Here is a 15,592-nt window from a genome sequence, read left to right as displayed (position 1 = left end):
TGTTTGAAGTCTGTATGTGGTGGCCATGGTCATTTATTTATCCATTAGTCTTTAAATTATCCTCGGTAATATTATACATTTTAAAATCATTCTCTTCCTTCAACATGTTCTTTTGAAGTACTCGTGATGAAAGTAATTTAAAAAGTAAGATCAGCTATGATTACACTGAGTGCAGAGCAGGTCTACTCCTCCTGTCACTTATGTTCTTAAAATAGTCATTAAAAGAAATGATCAATTCCAATCTGTATTTCAGGTCCTGAAGTTATGTGGGGAGTTGTGTTTAACCCTCAAGAGCAGGGGTATTGGGTGTGGGTGAAGAATGAAGTATAAAATATTTCTAGTCCAACCTTTTCCAATTTAAGTGGGGGTGGGAGATGTGGGAGCAGGACCAATCTACTCTGAAGGTAGTTCAGCCAGTAAAGGCTTTTAAGAAGTCAGGGGGCTGACATTTTACAGTTTTTAATTTTAAAAAATCCATTTTCATCAGGTTATCTGGGGCTCATAAAACCCAGCTAATAAATGGAGACAGACATGCTGATCCATCCGATGAATGCATTCACAGCACAGCTTCGGATCCAGGAGGAGCAGGAGGCTTTTCTGCAGACTTTTCTGCAAATGTACCAATTCCCTCACTTTGGTTGATCTAGCCTATAATCCATCTCTCTACCGACCACCCCCACCTGCACACCATACCCCCAGGACAATGATCTCTTTCTTTCCCCTGGCTCTGCACCCATAATCCCTGAACTCTCTTACTTAGTTTCCTCCCCATCCCAGCCCTAGTCTCTCTCCTCTGGCCCCTCCCTGTCCAGGACCTTGATCTCTTTCCTGAACCACCCAACCATGCCACACTGAACTACAACTTCTCTCTCCCATCTCTTCTCCTCTGCTGTGGCCTGGTACTGCAGACTTTCCTGCTTGACGGCCAGTTGGCCTGTCAATCAGGCAGGTTGTGTAGGATCAACCTTGCACAAAAATTTAAGATGCTTCGTGCTGGTGATTTGAACAGGAGGTCAGAGAAACCCACGTTTCAGAGTTTTCCATCTCACATGTTCTCCCTCTGTCTGCCTAGTAATATCAGTAAGAAGTTTAACAACACCAGGTTAAAGTCCAACAGGTTTATTTGGTAGCAAAAGCCACACAAGCTTTCGGAGCTCCAAGCCTTTACCCCAGTCCAACGCCGGCATCTCCACATAGTAATATCAGAGCATCGTTGCCATGAGTAGTCAGTGCACTATATGTACATGTGGTGAGCCCTCCAGTTGTGTGACATAGCTGTGTTCTTTATGGTCAAGTGTGCAAGAGAACTTCTGTTTGTCAACCCTGTGGGGAAAATTTGGTAACTTTTTCTGAGCTTAAGTGCCTGTTGCAGTTTGCAGTAAGGGAATGAACTAACAAACAAATTCTGGGCGCTCTGTCTGTCTGGCCTATCTGATTTCCATGTTATCAATGTTTTCTTTGATTAAGCTCCTGAAACCTCTTGGGATGTTTCATTTCTTTATAGGCACTATTTAAATGCACATCAATGTTTTTGTATTAATTTGGTTCTGTGTCCATTACAGTCTGTATCTCCAGGATTGGTGGAAACAGAATTTGCATTTAGGCTTTATAACAATGACCCAGAAAAGGCTGCAGCAACGTACGAGAACCTTAAGGTATGGAAGCTAAGCTGCTGTACAAGTAAATTCCTGTTATGTCTTTGTTGTTGACTCACTGGTCACTTTCTGTAAGTGTTTGAGGCCTAAAAAGGGGATGTTTAGACATTGATACATAGAATCTCTACAGAAGGAGGCCATTTGGCCCATCAAGTCTGTACTGACCACAATCCCACCCAGGACCTATTCACGTAACCCCACACACTTACCCTGCTAATCCCCCTGACACTAGGGTCAATTTAGCATGGCTAATCAACCTAACCCGCACATCTTTGGACTGTGGGATGAAACTGGAGCACCCGGAGGAAACACACACACACACACATGAGGACGAAGTGCAAACTCCACGCAGACGGTGACCCAAGGCCGGAATTGAACCTGGGACCCTGGCATTGTGAGGCAGCAGTGTTAACCAATGTGCCACCGTGCTGCCCCATTCATGGTGTGAGTTAACCTGGGGAGGGGTCCTGAGGGTACTGATAATATTGTGGGGGGTGGGGGGGGTTGTTGGTGGTGTTTGTGCAGTGTGGAGCTTGGACTTGGTCTTTAAAATAGTTACTGTAAAGTTAGAAAGGCTTTTTTCCCTTCCAACTCTTTCAGAGTAACTGAGTATAATACTGGCAGAACCATCCGAGGTTAGTGATTTAAATGATGTCCGAGGGAAGTTGGCCTTTCTGAACAATTGCTGGGTAATGCCTTACTTGGGAACTTCCCACCACATCTTTGGGGTACCTCCCAAATGCGATATTGGGGAGCCAGGAAGTTATGGCTCCATGTGCGTTAGATGAATCTGAAATGGACAATAATTGAAAAAAACATAAGTAGGCTGAAAGAAAATGTTTATTTACTGTTTTGAAACTGGGTAGACTTCCAGGCGGTGGGGACCTCGCATATGGTGGGCTGCAGCACTGGAGATCCTCAAAGAGAGAGAGAGAGTTTCTATACTTTTAAGGGGAGCTACTACTCCAAAGAGAGAATAATAATGAAAGAAGAATTACAAGTAAAGCTTTTTTCGCTTAGTAAAAAGCAGATTGATTGCCTACTTAAGCAGTAGTTTGAAAAAAAAATCAAACTACAGATCCAATTTTAAAAATAAACCAAAAAATAACAAATTAATAAGGGGGGGAGGAAGTCAGTACTACGATTTAATAACCAGTAACTGCAGTGGTGGGCAAAGGCGGCACCATAGAGGCCTTTGAGGAAAATGTGGAAAGCCTAGGAAGAGAAATTTAAATGTTATTTGGCTGCGAACAAGTTACTGGATGAACTTAAAGTAGTTCCTAAGCACAATAGGGCGTAAAACCTTGACATCGCTACAGAGTCTTGTCCATCCTGAGAAATATAGTGAAAAGACCTACGAGGAACTGACCGAGATTCTCAGTCACTAATAATTATTGAGAAAGTATTAATAATTACTGAGAATCAGATTTCATTGACAGAGCCAAAAAGGAGGGAAAAATATGTCGCAATTCGTCGCAACGCTGAGAAGGTTAGTGAAACAATTCATAGACGATTGCTCAACGAAAGCTCTTTAACACGAAGACTTGCTGTTGAGATTGCGCTGTTTATGGGATTGACCATAAAAGAAGCTTTCCAAATTGGACCTGGAGCCAAAACGGACAAAAAGAAATCTCCTAAAATGCAAACGTGTCACAAATGTGCTCAGGTGAGGTGAACTCCACATGAATGTAGGAGTAGAGAAAATAAATGTAGAAGCTGTGGCAAGAAAGGCCATGCAACTAAGGTGTATTGGACATGACAGTCTTGTCCAACCCCAAAGGTGTGCAAACGTAAGAACATGTTGTGATCTTAAAAAGGTGCCTACAAAATGTCCGATGAGCTTGAAAAATTCCAAGATGATAACAGACAAGGAAAGATCCAAGAACTTAAACTAGTGTATCTCATCCATGAAAGGGGATACCCAAAGGTGCTGGGTTTATCCAAAGTTAGACAGACAAGAAGTAAAGATGGAAGTAGATATGGAAGCTGCTATATCACTGCTCCCAGAAATCATAAACAATCAGAAACTTAAATACTTACCTTCAAACATAATCCTGTGAACTGATACCGAGGAGTCAGTTCCACTGAAGATATGTGTCATGGTTCAAGTAGAAAGTCAATCAGTAGAATTTCCTCTGCAAGTAGTAAATGGAAATATTCTGCACTCCTTAAGAGCATGGTTATGCACAATCGAGCTTAACTGGGAAGCTGTTAACCAATTGATTGACAGCAAGAATACACTACCAAATCTTCTGGAGAAGTATAGGAAGGTGTACAAGAATATCCTAGGATACATGACAGGAGTGGAGGCAAAGCTCAAGATCAAACCTGATAGCAACCCTAGAAGCTTCAAGCCAAGAACTGTACCTTGTGCAATTAAACCAATAGAAGTGGCACAAGAATAATTAGTCAAGGATTCTCAATAATTATTAATATTTTATTATTCTCTGTAATTATTAGTGACTCCTGAGAGTATTGAACCCATAAGAATGAGTGATTGGGAAACCCTAATCATCCCAGATATTAAATTTGATGGTTCTGTGCATATCTGCAGGACCTTCAAGATGACAATAAGTCCAGTGCTGTGTGCCACTAATCAAGGACGAATTGCCGGACTGGCTGACCGTCAGCAGTTCAGTAAGATAGACTTGTCTCAAGTATACCTGCAGATGAGGGTGGCAATATGAGTCGCAACCACTGCTAATGATTGTTACCCACAAGGGATTGTTCCAATAAGTGCCTATCATTCAGAATAACATCAGCACCGGCTATGTTCCAGAAATCAATTACTAAATCTTGTATGGCCTCAACGGTGTCCAGTGTTATTTGGACGACATTGTAATCACAGACAAAACTGAACAGGAACATGTACAAAACTTAGGGGAAACATTGAAAACGTCTGGAGAAGTACAACCACCACATGAAGAAAGAAAAATATAAACCAAAGAGGAGTTGGATGAGTTGTTCACAAGATTTGAATGGCCAAAACAACTAATCAGTGATAATAGGTAGCAATTCACATCCCAGGAATTTGTGGATTACCTTAAGAATAATAAGAACACGTAAGAACCACCCCATTTCATCCATCCACTAACGGGTTGCTGGAGAGTCTATTACAGTCACTGAAACATGCCATCAAAGCATCAAAAGATGAAAGTTTGTTATCCAGGAGTATAAACAACTTTCTCATGCCTGATTAGAACACGACTCGTGCCACCATACACAATTCACCGGCAATGCTGTTCCTGAGAAGGAAGCAGAACTAAATTTGATCTACTCACACCACCTGACACTACAATAGCAGAGCAACAAGCACAAGTTACTCACCATGAACAAACCTCAAAATTGAGGAGGTTTAAACAAGGAGAAAGAGTTTTAGTGAGAATCTACGAGTGAGGTAGTTACCTGCAACCATTCTAGCTAAGACAGGCCAACTTTCTTATACAATGCAACTTGATGTCAAGAGAATAAGGCTGAGACATATCGATCAAATCCCTGCTTTAAAAAGTGAACTAGTGGAGTATCAGAGAGGCTTATATCAGACACGCAAGGTTGTGAAATTCCTGAATCAAGGATTTCTACAGAACTAAGTTCAGGTTCTACTTCAGTAGGACAACCAACATCTCTGGAAGCTGACATCAAAGCAGCTTCACAAGATGTGAAGTACCTGATTTTTGTGAGTAACAGTCTCCCGAGGAGATCAAAGATTAGACTCCGGAACATCTTATCTTAGCAAAAAGAAATCGACATTCACCACAAGACACTCCTATTAATTGTACATATGTAGATAATACTTGGCAACGTAACTGATGTTTGTAATGGGAATCATTAATGTGTAAAAGTTTGTTGTCGTACTACTGAAATAAAGAGGGAGGGACGTTATGTATTGTAAAGCAATGCATCTGTGTGATTAGTCACGTGACATGCTATGATATCACCACGTTATTCGCAGGTTTTTATCTCCCATGTTGGACTTCAATCTGGCAACAGCTCTTAAATAAATCTGCGTCGAGTTGGTTCAAAACCCACATTCTGGCACCTCTCCATCCTTTATCTTGTTGGTAATACTGGCCAAATAATCTAATATAACAGTACCCCTCTCTCCTCGAGACCCTGACTTGAGCTGAACTATGGTTCCAAAGACCATGTTGTTCAATTGACCATTCTTCAAATGGGCCTTGACAGTACATTCCAAGCATTATCATCAGCATCAGGCATTATTCTAATTCTATGTACGCTTTTGCCAGCAGTGGCCATTAATTATTAAAAAAAAGAACCAGTTTGCATTTATATTACATTTTCCATATCCTCGATGTCTGAAAGTACTTTACAGGCAGCAAATCACTTTTCAAGTATAGTTGCTGCTGTTAAGTTTCAATGGTATTGATTAAGAGATTTTAAGAAAATGGCCGGGGTACCAGAAATGTCTGCCAACTTTTTTTCAATTTCCCTGGACCCTTCAAACATAGTTGCTTAATGACAACTAGTGCAATAATAAAAGTGGCCTCCTCGAATCTGCCGGAGCTGGATTGCGCTGGGTCCTGCGAAGATTCTTTCAACGCAGGCCCCAAGCAGCTCCAGCGATTGGATGGTTCAGCTCTGTTTTCAGGTAAGTGCACATTTAATTTTTAAAATTCCTGTGGGCCATCTCTTTCTGATGCCAGTTTAAAGTTATGGTCCGAGTATATTAAGGCAGCTTTCAACTCTTAAATTGATTTTAAGATGAGAAACTAAAGTGACTGAAACTTGACCTGATCTGATTTTGGACTTTATGTTAGAAGTAAAAGGGTGAATTTGCAGGAACTAAGTGAATTATCCTCTTCACTCGTGATATATATTTCAATTTGAGCAATTCATATTTCAGTACTCTTCTTGTGGGCAGAGTTTTACCATTTGTTAATTATATATAATAAAATAATAAAGACCCTTGGTATTATAACTGGTAATCTGAGGATTCTGCCTGCTGTTTCAAAATGTTCCTCAGAAAGTTAAGCAAGTCCACAACATTGCTGTAAGAAATTGCCTAGTGCTATGTCTGCTTGTTTTCTTAAGTTCAGAAAATACCTCCATCTACAAAACATACCAACTAGCGATGAATCTGAGAGCTAAAATGATTGTGATTTAAGATCCAAGTAGTGTTTGAACCTGGAACGTATATCTGGCTCACATTGAGGGATTATGTCTTTCCCTAGCTTTGTAATACAAGAGAACTTTTATTTGTTAAACTGGAACCACTTGTAAAATATTTTGCAATTTCCTGTCAATCAGAAGGCTTGGGCTGCTGTCTTTCATACTAAGCAAAATTATCAGAGACTGAGATCCTAAAAAATCTAAGGATTATTAAACTTTACAGTACAAAAAGAGGCTGTTTAGTCTATTGAGTCTGGGCTAACCTTTTTGCCAGAACAATCCAAAACTTGCTCTGCTGATCCTCTGAGCCCTGTACCTCCACCTGCCACTAAAGTTTGTTCACTTTTCCTTCAAAAGGTACTTGCACTCTTAGCACAGTACAAATCGTACTCAATATTAACTGTACTTTTGTCTTCCATCTTGTTGCATATCTATTTGACAACCTGCATTCTTTTTCTTAGTGTCTAAAGGCAGAGGATTTGGCCAGTGCTGTTGTTTACATCTTGAGTGCACCTCTTCATGTTCAGGCAAGTAACAGTTCATCATCGTGTACTTGTGGATATTCCATTGCATAACTTGAGTTTTAATGAGAATCATTTCCTTGTTTATCTCAATCCTTCCCTCCACCTTTTTGTAAACAGCAATTCCGGAGCATTTAATGTAGAAAATACCTCAGGGTGATTCACAGGAGAAGCCCATGCAGAACCATAATAGAAATTTGGCAAAATGACTGAAAACATGGTTGAATGGATAGGTTTAGAGCAGAATTTTAAAACTGAAAGAAAATGAAGCTTGAAGAATAGAGCTGATGCAACTGAGGACTGCCACAGATGATAAAGCAAAGAGCAGGGCAGCAAGGGAGGCCAGGGTTGGAAGGTTGAAATGATGTCTGAAGGATGTTAGAGGCAAATTGGAGTGAGACTTTGGTTGACTTGTAAATGAAGATGAAGCAGTCAAACTTGGGTTGAAGGTCAGGAAGCCAATGCAGTTCAGTGGGAACAGAGTGTAAGAGTTTGAGGCTAGAATATTGAGTTTGAAGTAAGACCTACATAGAAATTTGATGTTTTTGGTGCTCTGTTGGAGAATGTTATAGTTCCATGATATTGAAAAGGCAAAATGGTGATGCAGGGTGGCATGGTGACACAGTGGTTAGCACTGCTGCCTCACAGTGCCAGAGACCCAAATTCGATTCCCGGCTTGGGTCACTGTCTGTGCGGAGTCTGCGCATTCCCTCATGTCTGTGTGGGTTTTCCCCGGGTGCTCCGGTTTCCTCCCACAGTCCAAAAGATGTGCTGGTTAAGTGCATTGGCCACGCTAAATTCTCCCTCCATGTGGATATTCCATTGCATAACTTGAGTTTTAATGAGAATCATTTCCTTGTTTATCTCAATCCTTCCCTCCACCTTTTTGTAAACAGCAATTCCGGAGCATTTAATGTAGAAAATACCGAACAGGCGCCGGAGTGTGGCAACTAGGGGATTTTCACAGTAACTTCATTGCAGTGTTAATGTAAGCCTACTTGTGACACTAATAAATAAACTTTATAAGTTGGTGCTGCTGGTGGAGTGATAGAGCTGGGTGTCATTAGAAATTGGAAAATCAAGATATATTGTCGCCAAGAGGCAACATGTAAAAGTGTAAAAGTCAAAAGCCAAGGATGCAACTGTGGAATACTTCAAAGGCTAATGGAATGCTTGGATTTCTATTTGGTGGACTAGAATACAAGGGGATAGAACTGTGAGCAGTTCTGGGTAAGACATCATAAGAAGGATACATATGTCTTTGGATTGAGTTCAGTATAGACTTCTTAGAAAAGAAAACCTGAACTTGTGTTAAATTATGAGAGATTATACAAACGTGGGTTGCATTCCCCGAAATTTGGACGGTTGTGACATGATCAGAGTGAAACTTTTGAGATATTAAGAGGAGCAGATAGAGAGAAGCGATGCCCATTGATAGGGATGTCTAGGATTAGTGGGCATAGTGTAAAAATTAGAGCTAGAACTTTCAGGAGTGAAATTAGGAAACACTTCTGCATGCAAAGGGTGTAAAAGTTTTAAACCATAATTGAAATTGGATCAATTGTTAATTTTAATCTGAGATTGATAGATTTTATATTATCCAAAGTTATTAAATGATATAGGGCAAAGGCAGGTATGTGGGATTCGGTTGCAGATTAGTCACAATCTCATTGAAGGATGGCAAAGGCTTGAGGGGGTTACATGACTTCTTTCTGTTCCTGTATTCCTGATGTGGAGATGCCGGCATTGGACTGGGGTAAACACAGTAAGAAGTCTCACAACGCCAGGTTAAAGTCCAACAGGTTTATTTGGTAGCACAAGCCACTAGCTTTCGGAGCGCTGCTCCTTCGTCTGGTGAGTGGGAGTTCTATTCACAAACAGGGCATATAAAGACACAAACTCAATTTACAAAATAATGATTGGAATGAGAGTCTTTACAGCTAATCAAAAGTCTTAAAGGTACAGACAATGTGAGTGGAGAGAGCGTTAAGCACAGGTTAAAGAGATGTGTATTGTCTCCAGCCAGGACAGTTAGTGAGATTTTGCAAGTCCAGGCAAGTTGTGGAGGTTACAGATAGCGTGACATGAACCCAAGATCCCGGTTGAGGCTGTCCTCGTGTGCGGAACTTGGCTATCAGTCTCTGCTCAGCGACTCTGCGCTGTCGTGTGTCGTGAAGGCCGCCTTGGAGAACGCTTACCCGAAGACCAGAGGCCGAATGCCCGTGACCGCTGAAGTGTTCCCCAACAGGAAGAGAACACTTTTGCCTGGTGATTGTCGAGCGGTGTTCATTCATCCGTTGTCGTAGCGTCTGCATGGTCTCCCCAATGTACCATGCCTCGGGACATCCTTTCCTGCAGCGTATCAGGTAGACAACGTTGGCCGAGTTGCAAGATTATGTACCGTGTACCTGGTGGATGGTGTGCTCACGTGAGCGCAGAGTCGCTGAGCATTATGTGGGCATTTCGCTGCCCCCCTCTTTCCCATCTCCCCACCCCCCCCCCCCCAATAATATGGAGTACCATTCTTCACACTTTGCTATGCAGCAATGAAAACACTATTGTGAAATCCTGTTGTAACATTTCCAAACACACCGTTGCCTCTTTGCTTTTTTAAATTTTGGCATCAAGGTGAAATGCTATTTAGTGTTATTCAAGCTTTATGAACGCTTCCTGCATCTACTATATGAATAATTTAAAAGTATGTATTTGGTTTATTTAATTGACTACTGATTCTGCTTTGGCTTCAGATTGGAGACATTCAGATGAGACCTACAGAGCAGTGGACATAGCAAACAAGGAAGGAGCAACCCCAGCTGTCAATCGGCAAAATAGGTTACGGCATGAGACCTCTGCTGGACAGTTTTAAAAACAAAAATGTGATGCTAAGGGTTGTGTGACATCCCATTTCATTTGGCCCTGCCTAACTAGTAAAATTCACCTTTCATTCTCTTGAAGGAAATGTTGTTTGCCTGTTCTGAGATCTGCTGTAGGAGCGGAACATGTTAGAATTATTTTATGTCATGGCAAACCTTTTAACTTTATTTCATGTCTCTTGCTTCTGACTGCTGCAGATCCTTTTAGTGCCAACTGTAGCAGTAAAGGTGCAACAAAAAAAAATGAAGTGAAGGATGATTGTGCTGCATATGTATATGTGGAAAAAATGATTCTTGACTGCCTGGCTTTCCATCTTATTGGACATTTTGTTTTATGTTAAACCAAGCTAACAGTTATGTGACTTCTTGTAGGCGTGCATATCTGTTGATCTCCACTCTGGTTTGCACTGAGAATCCATTAATACAGTCGGGTGAAAATGTTAACTGTTTTGAAAGGATTATTTTACGGGGTATAATTGATAACTGATTGTAATAAGTAACCAGTCTCATTGCTACATAGTGATGATATTAATTACTTTTAATATGTTTTCATTGCTGCTTCATTATGGATTAGAATAATATTATGGACCAGGAAACGTAGGTTTATCTAGTTTTTATATATAATTTTTTTTAAAAAGGAAAAGCCTAGATCACAGAATGTTAACAGGGCACTCAATACAATCCAAAACACATTAAAGGTTCCCCTCTTTTTAATTCTCTTTACTAATTTCATTTTTAATTTTTACTATTTCACTTTTTCTATTGCTAGAGAGGCCTAGCAGTAATACTTGCACCAAGTGGCTTACTGAAGGACATTCGCCCATTGCATTCTATGACCACCATCTACTTGTCTAAAACTAAAAGGCTTCTCCAGTGGTTTAATGCTATTGAAATCTAGACCAACCGAGCTTGAGTACTGTTGGTTGTCACCGACTGTCATTTTTGAATTTGACTGCTGAGAATTAGGTTTCCTTTATACTATTAGGTTTCCTATAATTTCAACAATGTTCTTAGAGCAGGATATGTATAACTAACGCCACAAAGATTTCCCTGTGTCACTCTGAAATTTATAATGGTAACTCCAAGCAACTGAGCAATGCTCTGCTTCCACTTGGAATCCATATCTTGTTCACTGTTTAGTGATGTTCACGCTTTGCTTCAGATTGTAGTGAGGTGGCTAATTGAAAGCGAATGTTACCTTGGAATCTACCACAGCAGGCAAGTAAAGTACATTGACTTGGAACACTAATTTTGCTTCACTCTCCACAGATTCTGCCAGGTCTACTGCGCATTTCCAGCATTTTCTGTTAAATTAAATAAAGGCACATTTACAATAACTAAATACTGCAGATGAATGTTCAACTAACCCAGGATACTGTATAATAGTTTAGCGCATATCTGCAATGTTTATTTAAACATTTGTAGCCTTGTTTGTGGTGATGTATTTCCAGGTGACATTATCTTTATTTCGAAAGGGCTACCACATGGCAGTGTAGCAGTAAAACCTAAATGGTAGTATGCAGACTCGTTTGGGACATCAATGAGCTGATTTCCAGAAAGGCTTGTCACCTAAAAATGTGCTATCTGATAATTCAGATGCTAATCTCAATGAATAAAAATAAGAAGGGAAATGAACATTTTAAAGATATTTCTTTCTTGGGGAAAAATGAGCAACTTATATCAATTGTGTTTTCACTACCCACGTGTGAGAAAATCGCAATGGTTTTAATATTGACTTAATTAAAGCTCTGCCAATTAGCACCTACAAGACAAAAGTGACAAGTTTGTGTTTTTCAGGAACACCACTTTTTTCCTAATTTTGGCAATAAGGGTTTCAATGTGTGTCACTGCCACTTTAACAGTGAAAGCTAACAAGTAGAGAGCAGGCTCAACATAACTTCTTTTGATGGGGAATGAGCAGCTCTATGGTGGCCCAGACAATTCTGTCAAGGTGACGTTTTAGTCCATTTCTTGGTTCTGATTGGTGTCAAATGGCCTGAAAGCCTCTATTAGACTACTTATAGAAACTAGCCCTGAAACCTAGTGAATTATCATGTACTTTGAGCTGCTTACCTCCACATATAATTCATGTATAAGATTTAGACACAAGATTTTGCCTTATCTTACACAATTAGCATTTTTATTTTTTGATATAAAATTTAAAGAAAGGGGATGTGTGTGATAAAACTTTGGCCACTCTTCTCTTCACTGAGGTACGCTACAGATTTTCCAGTTCATGTTGCTGACACTTTTTTTTTCCCCCTGCAGCTCTGCTGGGACTTGTTTTTTTTTGTTCCCTCATCTCTTGATGCTAATTGTTGCTGGGGGTGGGGGAGGGCAGAGAAAGAGTTTTAAAAAAGGAACATTCTGCTCAGGCTCCTAATACTGATCATTATCCTGTCACCCTTGTTGATAAATACATGTGTGAAAGCCAGGTGAGGATTGCATTGGTTGTTGATTTAATAAGCTACCATCACTCGTGGTGTCTTGCTGACTGCCCTCTGGTACTTATCCAAGTGAACATTCCACATTTGTGTGATGGAAGGTTATCCAAGGATGTGCAGGTTAGGTTGATTGGCCATGCAAAATTGCCAAATGTCAAGGGATCTAGCAGGGTAAATACATGAGGTTATGGGGATAGGGCCTGGGTAGGGTTGTTGGTGCAGACTCTATGAGCCGAATGGGCTGCTGCACTGTAGGGATTCTATGATTCTAATCACCATCCAATCCTGTCTTTTGTTTAACTTGCTCTTCCCCGCACATCCAAATTGAAGGGCACCTGATGCAAGTTTTGACATCCTAGTTGGTATTTCTGTCTTTCACATTGGTGTTCTAGGAAGACTGCTAAATTCTATATAATTGTTGGTAGCCATATATGTACAGACGCGTTCTGTGTGGTATTCCTAAATAATTCAGACATATTAATGTTGAATCAGTAATAAATTGAATAACTGAAGATTGGACCTAAAGCTAATCGAAAGGCAGTGACCCAACATGATAGACCCCCCCTTCACGTATAGAGACATGCCCTTCCCAACTACCCATACTCCAAGCGTGTTTCCAAATTATCAAGAGCCAAAAAAAATGTTCCCCCAATTTGTTGAACTATATTAACCATCCCTGTTTTATTTAAGTGCCCTGTGACAAAAAGATCTGTATGTTTTCTTCACTGAATAATACAATAAAAATAATAATTAAGCGGTTCATATGAAGAATAATTTGTGATGTGTTGTCTCCTTGGAAAGAAATCTTTGTAAAATTCAAGCTGCAGAATTTACTTTGATCCTTTTTGTTTCTGTGGCTGTTACAATCTAAGACCAAAGCTGCACTTTGCAGTCCAGTTGTAAACAATATTGCTGTGAAGTCTTTTTATTAATCATCAACTGTGAGCCAGGGCCACCTTCTTAGCTATGATATATTCTCAGATGGCATCGTTACATAACTTGATATGTTAATCTGTACAAGATATTTTGATTTGATAGTTGATGGAATCCAATGCATAAAGTGATTAAAAAGCTTGAAGGGCTCTGGGGTGTATATCAGCACTTGTTATCCAAAACTGTACTCTGTTATTTTCTACCGTTACCTGTGTAACTGCTGATTTTTGATGATAGGGCATTCAGTTCATTATTGCAGAGATTGGAGTTGATAGCAAACATTAGAGCTAGAAATTTCAGGTACTTTTGGACTTCTTCTAGATTAGGTTTGGTAGCACAAGTCATGTCATCACTTGCCAATGACTGAATTTATTTGTTTGTCATGAGAGGTCCATTTTCAAAGGCAGTTGTCATGTATATTCTGGAAATCTTTGCATATAAAGACTGGAATTGACACTGGTGTTACAAGGTGTCTTTGGTTACTTTGATGTCTGTTATGAGCAAATGGTTTAACCCACTGGTAATATGGAAAGTTTGTAGTCACTCCTAAATAAGGGGTGCTCTCCAGAGCAAACCTTTATCCAGTGCCATTCCAACACACACAAGTACACTATAAGTTTTAAATAATTTTCCAGATAAAAGTGCTTAATTTGATTTAATTTGTTCTATTTGCTGCATCTTTGTAATGATTAGATAAAATACTTGCCACAGAGCGCATCTATCAATCTGTGTCCAGAGCCAGAAGTGACCTCAAACTGCATATATTGTATATCTTCAGAAGACCATATAGCAAATTATGTCTTTAAACCAGGATACCACTTTTGTTTTATCACTGGTCATTTGTTCAGCATCGTATACTGCACCTATTTAAGATGCATAATATCTTATGACCTTTTAACAAATTATGATGAATGGATTCAAAGACCTACCTCCCTTTAAAAATGATTCATAAACTAAAAATAATAATAATCTCCAACTTGTCTGTCCATGTTAGTAAAGACAGCTCAACCTCCTGCATATCCCTTCCACCTTATTGTATTTTCCAAGACTATAGTGTTTCTACACCATATGGAGTATTGGTGCCCAATCAATCCTGCTAAACTCAATTTATTTCCATTGGAATCTGCTTGCAATGTCTGATCTGGCCAATTTTTGTCATCAGATTGCTGTCCGAAACCTACATTCTTTTGTAAAAATCAGCCTTATGGCTAAATCAAACTCGCTTTCTTTCACAACGCCCCTTTTCATTTTTAAAAATGTGGTTCAGAAAGATGGGCCTGGAGTAGATGATGTGAAATGAGTACTCAAACCTGTGTATAGACAGAAGACAACAAGGGCAACAAGTCCTATATCCATCTAAAAAATATCCTAGAATTGACCATGTTGCTGTTAACAGACAGTTTAAGCAACAGACTTTTAATTTTAAGTTGTTGAGCTGTACACATTAATGTGTTGAACTGTTGGACAATACTTTGTCAAATTTGGAGCTGGTTTCAAGTAGGCTAGAGTTTTCCAACTGTTCTTTAATCAACACTATTGTACTGTTTCTGTGCAAGTTAACTAATGCTGCTAAATTAACAAAAGATATTGTTAAGTATTACTTGAGTTGTGATACAATAAATAACCTTCAATATGAAACTGGATCTTGCTGAATATTTTGAACACATGGTATGATGAAACCTCAGTGATTGTTGGATTGAGATGGTAATTTGGGCATGAAGTTTGAGATCTCTGCAATGCAGTGATATACAGATATGTTTTATTTTCTCATGAATTTGCTTCTGTCTAAAGTTTATGGGATGTTACAATTTTGCATTTGAAGCACCCTATATAAATATTTTAAACATGTCTTGATGTATTTTATTGTTTTGGAGGCCTTGGAGAGAAATTTCCACATCTTGAAGGATTTTTCTTCACACTCCTGCAAAATGAACTTTTCTCACCTCTTTTCCGTCTTTCTCCTTCTTTGAAGAAATAAGGCTTTATATCCCTTTCCTTGTCAGTTGTGTAGGGTACTGACTCTGAGAAGGGTGCGC

At 39.6% G+C, this 15,592-nt stretch overlaps 1 protein-coding gene across 2 annotated transcripts in view; it reads left to right on the top strand.

The window, feature by feature from the left end:
* Window positions 1–15,188, top strand: part of dhrs11a (dehydrogenase/reductase 11a) — a 99,995-nt gene extending 84,807 nt beyond the window's left edge. For both annotated transcript variants that reach the window (XM_078224972.1, XM_078224973.1), the window contains exons 5-7: window positions 1,563–1,655; window positions 7,247–7,312; window positions 10,054–15,188. In XM_078224972.1, the coding sequence (XP_078081098.1) occupies window positions 1,563–1,655; window positions 7,247–7,312; window positions 10,054–10,095 (201 nt within the window). In that variant the 3' untranslated portion in view covers window positions 10,096–15,188. The remainder of the gene's footprint in view (window positions 1–1,562; window positions 1,656–7,246; window positions 7,313–10,053) is intronic.
* Window positions 15,189–15,592: the final 404 nt, after the last annotated feature.

This window comes from Mustelus asterias, chromosome 12, assembly GCF_964213995.1.
Source record: "Mustelus asterias chromosome 12, sMusAst1.hap1.1, whole genome shotgun sequence".
NCBI classification, from domain to species: Eukaryota; Metazoa; Chordata; class Chondrichthyes; order Carcharhiniformes; family Triakidae; genus Mustelus; species Mustelus asterias.
The sequence above is the reverse complement of the archived record's forward strand: the minus strand, read 5'-3'. Positions and strand labels throughout refer to the sequence as shown.